Source organism: Bombus affinis, chromosome 8 (assembly GCF_024516045.1).
Source record: "Bombus affinis isolate iyBomAffi1 chromosome 8, iyBomAffi1.2, whole genome shotgun sequence".
NCBI lineage: Eukaryota > Metazoa > Arthropoda > Insecta > Hymenoptera > Apidae > Bombus > Bombus affinis.
Window position 1 is genome coordinate 12674786 of NC_066351.1, and position 10107 is coordinate 12684892.

Consider the following 10107-nt stretch of genomic DNA (forward strand, 5'->3'; position numbering starts at 1 on the left):
ATAATATGTAGACTAATAACGAAGTAGGAAAATATAATTAAAAGGTTATATTTCTACGCGTGCGCGATATTTCAGGACCGTCTTTATTAAGGTGCCTGTATTTTGTTCAGACTTTTATTAATATACACTCACAATGCAAATTATAAAATTTACCAATTTATACAAATAAAAGTTTATATCTACAATAAATAAAAATTTAAATAAATTATATATATGCAACTATTTTGGTTATAATTATTATAATACAAGAAATCCACGGACTTATAAACAAGTCTCGATACTCGTTAGAGAAAACCGCCCGAAAACTGAATCGTGAAAAATGAATATGGAAAACAACAAAGTTCCCATTCTGCAACACGCAGAATAAATAGAGTGTTTCTATCTCTGTCTGAAATATTCATAGCAGGTCACGCGTCACGATGCGCAGGACACGAATCTCCTGAACGTGAACGCTTGTGTGAATAATTATAACAATTGTTTCCTATCTCTATTTCTTAAAATAATCTGATAATATAAATTATTCGTTCCCTTATTACTTTTATAACTAATTTGTTATTATTTACGCTAACATTGCCAGCTGCCTCGCGCGGACCGGATTGAAAAAGTTAACCCAAATTCAAACCCAATATGTACATTGATATTCTGCTTTAATTGAATTATAACAAACATTTCTTACAGCCTTGTATATGCAGTTGTGCATGGGGCTTTAAGCACGCTCAACCTTTATTCATATATTACTATATAACACAAAATAGGTAACCAATACTAACGCGTATGCTGTTACGGACGTATAATTCTAGACACAATTCACTGTAATGATATCTATATATAGCTTTTTTACGAATATTTCGTTAACAATGACTGACTAATAATTATATGTTTAGGAAAAGTTGCTGAAAATATTGATTTCTACAACATATTGAGAAATCGTCGAAATCGGTGAAGAAGTAAATTTTCTACAGTTTTATCATAATTTTTGATATATATATTTTTAAATAAGAATTATTACACTGTTTGATTATAATACATATGTTTTATTATTCTTTAATTTATTATCTATATTTTAATATGCTTAAATTATGTACATATAATTTACAAAAATTTATTTTATAAAAAATTCTTTTTTATTGTTTAAATTCCTCTCATGATTTACGTTCATATAGTAGGTTGCCCGGAAAGTGTCTTTCTTTCGTAAACGTGTTTTTTACAACAGTGCACCTTCATACAAACGTGAAACCAAGTCTGTGAAATGTCGCGGTGTTTATCTCAACAGAATAAAATAGATTTTACGTAATTCGATAAAATAATATAAAACAAAAAACGTTGTGCGTTTATTATTTTCTCATAAAACGGAAGAAACTTTTCGGACAATCTAATAGTTCTAAAATAAAACTAAATGATGTCGTTATAGTTAGTGCAACTAGAACTCTCATAGGATCATTTCTTGAAAGATTATTAAGTTTAGCTGCACCAAAACTTGGAACCATAAAATGGATAGCTTCTGTTCGTATTTATCCACTAATAAATTTACACAAAATAGCTCGTCGAAAAGGAATTAATCATATGATATTGCAATGAATATAATAAGAAGGGCTTCAACCTTACAAAATTCACTGCATTCAAGTAATTCCAAATAATTATGCCACTTGACGAAATTTTTCCCGTTGGATGCTACATAAGTCGTAACGTGATTTACGCTTTTGAAACATATGTTATTTACAAATGAAAGCTGTTTCTCACGTAATATCATCCTCAATGAACAAAATGCCAGAATCTATATTCACAGAAATCTACATGCAATAGTTAAAACAGTAGGAAACGAAAATGTTTATAGTTCCAGTGAACAAATTACCTCCGCTGAACAATTAAAAAATCCGATTTAATGTGGTTTTTATCATACAAAGTCAATACGTAATCTCGAGGAGAAACTTGGTCGAAATGTAGAAATATGAGTTCGGGGCGGTTTAAATAGAAAAAAAGAAGAAAGAAGGAAGGAAGAAAGAAAGAAAGGAAGGAAGGAAGAACAAATATAGGATATATAATTGTGGATATGGATTATTTATGCGCAACGATAGATGCTATTTTACCTGCATCTGATCGCAGAATGTAAGCACATTATAAATAAAGTAAATTAAAAAATTAATGGAATTTTAATATTTTCTTCCAAGAGAACGATTGAGTTGCGATCCATTGTTCCTTAACCCTTTGCGGACAGGGCCGAGCTGCTGTCGCGATAGTCATTTAAAATTGCTAGCGCGCATTTCTGCTTAGACGCGATTTTCGTTCATAGCACTCCAAGATGTCAAATTCTAGCCATATGTACATGCATAGAACTTCCACAGGATAAATAAAATGATACACACATGACTCTTTTATATATACGCATATATGAGTCTTTCGCCTCTATCAGTTGTTTTCGCCAAACGCATATATGAGTTACTCGACCAAATTTATGGTTTACGCAGAACGCATATATGCGGCGGTAGTCCGCAAAGGATTAAAGATTTTTATCCTTGTGATGAGTAGAATATAAAGTAATAAAAAAATGTCTGACCTTAAAATTCAAGGTCATAGTCATTTTTGTACGAACTTCTTTTTACAAATTTTCACTGATACAGAGAGAATCATGCTATGGTGGTTTTTACACTTACTTTTTATATACCCTATACATTCAATTGAATACTATGGGATGAAGGCTCGTACAGTCATTGTAACATGTCCTCTGCATACTGCACAAATCATCATGCCAGGAGCACATTTTACACAGGCAACTATATGTCCACATGGTAAAAATACCACTCCTAATTCTCCGTTATAACAGATTTTGCACATTCTTGCATCATCGGTAGGTTTGGTATTTTGTGTTTTTATATCTGATGGATTTTCTGCTGACTTGGATTCCAAACTTCTTTTTATGGGTTCTGTATTGCTTACAATACCCCAAATATCACTATTTTGAGAACTTGATCCTGGATTACTTTTTGTCTCTTCCTTCCTTTTTATTTCTACACTTGTAGGTTGTACTTTCTGAATAAAACTGGGCAGATTCATCTGTATTGTTTCCTGAAATAAATACAATATCCATAAGTATGTAATGCGGTTATTAATTACTTATTATGCACATGGCATAAAATATGCAATTAAGGATATAGATTTGTGTACTTACTTCTTTAGAAGGTGGAGATATATGCTGGCCTGTTATTTTATTTACGTAATCTTGCCCTTGCACGATTAATATATAACAGCATTTAGAAAACAATCTTGCGTGTTGCTCCCAAGGATCATCTTCTGGTTCCCAATCTTTCAAACCACCTCCACAGTGGTAACACAAGGTTTGGTCACCTTTCCCAGTATAAAAAAAGCCTGCATCGGCTAATTGTTCTTTTGTTTGTGGCATAGATTTAGGCCATGTTACAAATGTGTGTAACCTAGCATCATAACTAGCATATTCTGGATGTACTGGTTCCTTAGTCCTTCCTAGACCTAAACAGCCAAGTTTAGCTGTGTTTGCTAGTTGTAATTCCATTGAAAAATTATGGTCATCGGGACCAGATGTAGGTCGATATTCTAAACCATAAGGACCACATACATCCCTACTTCTTGGTCTTGGTCGTACCACCGTACTGGGATCTACTCCAATGGGTACATTACCACAGTTCAGTTTACGAATAAATCTACACCTTGCAGACCATCTCTGATGATCGACCATGGGTATATCACCTTCTACCCATTTACATATCTCAACTTGACATTCGAAACATTTTACTCTGTCACTTTCACCCGTATAATAGAATCCTGCAGCCGCAAGCTTTTCAGGTTCAATGTATGTTATGGGCCAATTTTCAAAACTCTGAAGTCTTACTGCTTCAAAATGGTAATCAATATTATCTACTTCATCATGACTTATATCATGTGTTACATCAACTAGAGATGATAAGTGGGCATTCCCTGAAGTTTTTAAATTTGAATCATTCTCCAAGTTCCAATGTGTGATTGTACTAACCATTTTATTTGAATTATTGCTAAAAATGTCTTCAAACCTATTTAAAAAATTGCAATTGTTATATAAAATGTTAATTGTAAATAAACTTTTATGAAAATATCGTTGGCCTGTAATTATTTTTTCTACTATAAGTTTCTTTCATAGCATTAGTTTCATTTTATTAATGAAAATAAGTAAAGTTAACTTGCAATTACATGTAATGAAATTGTGCAACATATGGAGTGCGTATATTTAAATATATATGCTGCGTTGAATGTACGATTGTGTTATACATTTATGGAACATACCATCCGCATTTGGCAAGAAAGAGGAAAGGAGAAGAATTCTAAACTCGATAGTAATTGCAATGCCGTTACGATTCGTGAATGACGGAGTATCACTTTTCGCAGTACATAACATTGAAATGACGCAGCCTACGAATCGCACACAAGTTAAAGTTCCGAGAACTCTCTCTCTCTCTCTCTCTCTCTCTCTCTATCTGTCTATCTATCTATCTATCTCGCTCTTTCTCGATCCTTGCAGTTTACATAGGCTCATGTTCTGTTCATCATATCATCACCGACATCACCCTGTGCAACGTTGCCATTTCTATGGCCCGTATTTCAAATTTCTACTTCTTTTGTTGCATTATACCATTGAATGTTCATGAGAACGAACTGTATTGAAAAAGTATAGCAACTGACATTTTACATTATTTAATGCTATAAATTCATGTTATAAAATTTTACTAAACTTATTGATCAATTACAAACACCTAATCACTTCATTTTATTATATACAGTGGTCATTTATTAAATTTTGATTAAAAAAAAATTAAGAACCTTCCACATAAAACATTACAAGACTTTGATTCTTAATCTAGTAGTTATACTTTAATACTATTATGTAAGGTTAGTTTATACAGATCACTAAACCGGTTTATTAAATTGTATACTGGAAATCTGTAATGGACCTTTTCCTCTTATTTTCAGAACATATACTCTTTTAATGTCCTTATTTAAGAGAAACGTGGTATCAATGCTGATATGGAAATGCTTTACAATGATTGAAATATGTTTATAGAAGATAAATATGACATAGTTTTTTACGTGTTTCGATCTACAAAAACAAGTGTCAAGGTACGGAATCCGTTGATTTGAGAGTTGTAAGTATATGAAGTCAAGCATTTTGAGCGTATTTGACAGGTTACTTGAACGCCATATTGACTTCTAGCCACGATTTTTCTAGTGAATGGAGTTGCTGGCTGTAAATAAACGCACGTGGATAACAGCCACTTTGCGGCGGGATTTTAAATCGTAATTCAAATTATTACTTATTAATTTGATATCGGATTAGATGTGGGTGATAGTTTACTCGCCGATCGGCTATGACCATGAAGATATAAAGATAGAGTGTGTGAATGAACTGAAAAAGTGATATAGGAATAGGAAGAGAAAGCTGCTACAGACTCCTTGTGTTTTTGTTTAATCGTGCACATTCGTACAATAAATATGCAAGTGTAATACCGATCAACGAGTGGTTTCAGCATGCATGCCTGATTAAAGAAGGGCAAAAGAGGTCTCTATGCAGCGTTCTCTTTTTATTCCCATATTCTTATAGATTTCTGTGTATATCCCATCCATTTACATGAAAACATATTCACTCGTACTCTATCTTCATATCTCTAATTTCCTGCGAACTTTAATTCAATGCTCATCTGTGCGAACCAATCATAAGATGGATAGAGGCCAATATGGCGTTGAAGTAACCTTTCAAATACGCAAAATCTGCTTGATTTTCTACATGCATAACTTTTTGGATAGGTCCTGCATCTTAAAACTTGTTTTTTAGATCAGAAATTATAAAATTGCAAGGAAAGTCAATCATTTTACCTCCTCTAGGATAAAAATTGCGTTTATCACTTTTGAAACCGACATAATCAAAGGTAGGAGAGGAAAAAGTGGGAAAACACAACGGAAGTTAGTGTGCAAGGAAGATAGTTTCAACCAAACATAATTCGTTACTTCTTTACAATAAAAGTTAAAAATTGTTTTTTCAAATCTAGAGTGATTATACAAATTATTATATATTTGTACTATTTAGATGTTCTTTGATATCTGAAATGTTTAATCCAAAGACACAATTTCTGTATAATTTATGTAAATTCTATAAACTTGTGTAAATTATTAATAATTTACGAACAATTTAACAATTTCGAAACATCGAAAAATGTTATATTTATATGATTGTTAAAACAAGAATGCATTACAGAGATAACATACCAACATCAAATGTCATGTTCTGACTTCGTCGGCTTGCCAAATCTTTGAGAAACACTATTATCAATATTGTCACACAAAACTTAATCATTTATTAAAATTTGTTCCAAACTTTGTTCACGCACTAAACGAAGCACAAATCCTATTCCTAGGATCTACCGATCCTACTCAGACATCTAACTATAGGTGTTACGCGGAAGGTCTATATTTACCATCGCACGGTAAGATGTCGCTCGTATACATTTAGTCTAAAGGACAACGCATTTGTCAATAGTCATTTAACGCAAAATTTAAATGGAGCGTCGAATCTCATCTTTCCTCGATTTGTAATGTAGACATAAAATGATTATCGTATATATTTTACGTTGAATTGAATATATATTTTACGTATATATTGTTATTACAGAAATACTGATTTGATGTAATAATCACGTTATGCTATATAGACCACGATCAATCCAATAAACAAATCTCGACCATAGATATATGCATATGTGCATAGTCTTGATACTCATAAATTGAAAGTATAGAAGATGCCATCCGAAAATTTGGTTGTGAAAAATCAACATGGAGGACAGAAATGGGGGAGTGGAAGTTATTCGTTCTACTGATCTTTGTTTGTCTCGCAAGAACGAGAATTTTGATTCTTTTATGTTAATTTTTCAGGATTCAATTTTCGAGTAGTTTTCCCTAGCCAATGCTCAAACCTGTTTGTGATAGTAATGTAGATAAGCTAATACGAAGTAAGGAAATATGATAAGTAAAAGGTTACATTCCTGCGCATGTGCAATATTTCAGGACCGTCTTTATTAGGGTATCCGTATTTTGTACAAACTTTTAAAAATATATCCATAATACAAATTAAAGAAATCACAAATCTATTCAATAAAAGTTTATATTTATAGTAAACTCAAAGTAAAAATAAATTATATATATGCAATTATTTTAATTATAATTAATGAAATATAAAGAAACCATGGATCTGGATTCAAATATTGCTACTTTTATATAGTGATTAGTTGGGATATAAGATTAATCACTGAGAAGTCAAGATAGTTTAATCTTGTGTATGAGTTCATGTAGTATAACAATCACAGGTTGTTAAATTCTTTGTCACAATGTTGTTATTAAAGAACATAAACAAAGTAAGTTATTCATAAATTGTTTATTGTAAAATAAAATTCATTTTTGATATATATATTTTTAAATAAGAATTAAATAAGAATTATTGCACTATTTCATTGTAATATATCTGTTTTATTATTTTTTAATTGTGTCTTATAAATAATAATTGTATCTTAATATGCTTAACTTATGTACGTGTAATTTACAAAAATTTATTTTATGAAAAATTATTTTTTATTGTTTAGCCATACTTTTTTTTGTTTAGATTCCTCTCATGACCTTACGTTCATATAGTTCTAAAGTAAAACTAAATGATGTCGTTATAGTTAGTGCGACTAGAACCCCTATGGGATCATTTCTTGGAGGACTATCAAGTTTAACTGCACCAAAACTTGGAGCCATAACTATAAAAGTAAATATCAATTTTATATTTACTAAAGTGATAATGAATTGCTATAGACATATGTACAAAACATAATTATGAATTATAACAGGCAGCAATTGAACGTGCTGGAATTTCCAAAGATGAAATTACAGAAGTATATATGGGAAATGTTTGTCAAGCTGCCTTAGGTCAAGCACCAGCAAGGCAAGCTACGCTGTTTGCAGGTTTTTTTGTACTATTATTTTATTTGTTCTACATTACAATATCAATATATATATCGATAAATTTTTAAATCAGGTCTTCCTAAGTCGACAATATGCACAACAGTTAACAAAGTGTGTGCAAGTGGTATGAAAAGCATTATGCTTGCTTCTCAGTCATTACAATGCGGGCATCAAGAAATTGTTCTAGCTGGTGGTATGGAATCAATGTCTAATGTACCATTTTATCTACCACGAGGGGAAATTAAGTATGGTGGTACAAAACTTGAGGTATAATAAATGCTATATTTAATGTGTAAAAAATAAATGTTTTTGTGCTGTTTTGAAAAAAGTTGTAATTTATTAATCTTCATATTGATTATTTGTAATTTAATAGGATGGTATTGTATTTGATGGTTTAACTGATGTTTATAATAAGTTTCATATGGGAAATTGTGCAGAAAATACTGCCAAAAAATTAAATATTACGCGTGATGAACAAGATAGGTATGCTATTAATAGTTACAAACGTAGTGCTACAGCATATGCAAATAAAATCTTTCAAGATGAACTTGTTCCTGTTCCTGTGCCTCAAAAAAGAGGCAATCCTGATATAGTATTTAACGAAGACGAAGAATATAAAAAAGTTAATTTTGATAAATTTGGTAAATTGAATACAGTTTTTCAGGTACATGATTAAATTAATTGAGAATTACTAATACAAATTTCAAACAATAATTTGACTTTATTTATTGCAGAAGGAAAATGGTACAGTAACTGCTGGAAATGCATCAACTTTAAATGATGGAGCTGCTGCATTAATCTTAACAACTACAGTGGTTGCACAAAAAATGAATTTGAAACCTTTAGCACGAGTTATTGCATTTCAAGATGCTGCAACTGATCCCATTGATTTTCCAACTGCACCATCTTTTGGTATATCTAAGGTAAACTTCTTACGACATATATAACAGTATGTTTAATGAAATTTTGATGATGTAAATTATTATATCATGGCTATGACATATATTGAATTATTGTAAAAATTGTATAATATATGGTACATTTAGCTGTTAGAAAAAACTGGACTTAATAAGAATGATATAGCTCTTTGGGAGATTAATGAAGCTTTTAGTGTTGTCGTAATCGCAAATCAAAAATTACTTGATCTGGATCCAAATACAGTAAATATTCATGGTGGTGCCGTGTCTCTTGGTCATCCTATTGGGTAAGTATTTGGTTATTTTTGTGAACGTGAATAAAAACTTAAATTGCAAACATTACAAATTTTAGTATGTCTGGAGCTCGTCTTGTAGTACATTTAGTACACGCTTTAAAAGCTGGAGAGAAGGGTATTGCATCTATCTGCAATGGAGGCGGTGGGGCCTCATCAATTTTAATTGAAAAATTGTAAGTTTATAATGGAAGAAATTTCATATGCTTATGAAATGTGATATATAATTATGTGGTAATAGTCGTTTAATGTTATGCAATATTTTATATAATGGTTGTAAAGAATATTTTTATTTCTTTTTACTATGCTCAAAGATATACAATTTTTATATTTGTACAATTTATTTTTTATATCATATTGTTACGATAAATAAATAATATTAAAAATAAAGTAAGAATAATTATCTTTGAAGGAATAAAATTTTTCTTTCGTTCTATAGGTATCATACAATGTCTTCTCCACCAATATTAACATTATATACAAAACATCCTTGTCCACTTTGTGATATTTTAAAAAATGAATTGCAGTTGCGTTTTTCTGGTCGTTATCAATTGCAAGAAGTTGATATTACTACGCCTGGAAATGAACGATATTTGGAACTGTACAAATATGAAATCCCAGTTCTCTTTTTAGAACGGCAGTTTCTTTGTAAACATCGTTTAGATTCAGAATTATTGGAAAGAAAATTACAAGAAGTCTTCCAAAATTGAAAACGATAAATGCGCGGTATGGTACATTAAGTGTAAAAAAATTATCTCATTTGAATACACATAGCTGTATATATTGACTTCTATGTTAATCGAATGCGTGATCAGTAAATAAAAATTAATTAATTAACGACCATCAATACCTGAGTATTTTGGAAATAATAATAACGTAAACTAGAATGTATATGGCTATAT

The 10107-nt window shown here is 31.0% G+C and overlaps 2 protein-coding genes across 5 annotated transcripts; one reads left to right on the top strand and one right to left on the bottom strand.

Moving 5' to 3' along the window:
- Positions 1-1013: 1013 nt before the first annotated feature.
- On the bottom strand, positions 1014-6104 carry LOC126919254 (death-associated inhibitor of apoptosis 2-like). Its single transcript, XM_050728204.1, has 3 exons — positions 4198-6104; positions 3167-4040; positions 1014-3063 (listed from the first exon to the last, which is right to left on the bottom strand). The coding sequence occupies exons 1-3, from the start codon at positions 4275-4277 to the stop codon at positions 2683-2685; spliced, it is 1335 nt and encodes a 444-aa protein (XP_050584161.1). The 5' UTR covers positions 4278-6104; the 3' UTR covers positions 1014-2682.
- A 153-nt stretch (positions 6105-6257) lies between these two features.
- Positions 6258-10052, top strand: LOC126919244 (acetyl-CoA acetyltransferase, mitochondrial). Of its 4 annotated transcripts, XM_050728176.1 has the most exons (10): positions 6258-6612; positions 6708-7004; positions 7713-7798; positions 7881-7995; positions 8069-8262; positions 8369-8659; positions 8730-8918; positions 9042-9199; positions 9265-9381; positions 9645-10052. In XM_050728176.1, the coding sequence occupies exons 2-10, from the start codon at positions 6959-6961 to the stop codon at positions 9913-9915; spliced, it is 1467 nt and encodes a 488-aa protein (XP_050584133.1). In that variant the 5' UTR covers positions 6258-6612; positions 6708-6958; the 3' UTR covers positions 9916-10052. The 4 variants fall into 4 exon arrangements, with proteins under 4 accessions (XP_050584133.1, XP_050584132.1, XP_050584134.1 ...); XM_050728175.1 differs by lacking the exons at positions 6258-6612; positions 6708-7004 and adding an exon at positions 7097-7406 and having other exon boundaries at positions 7652-7798; XM_050728177.1 differs by lacking the exons at positions 6258-6612; positions 6708-7004 and adding an exon at positions 7097-7406.
- Positions 10053-10107: the final 55 nt, after the last annotated feature.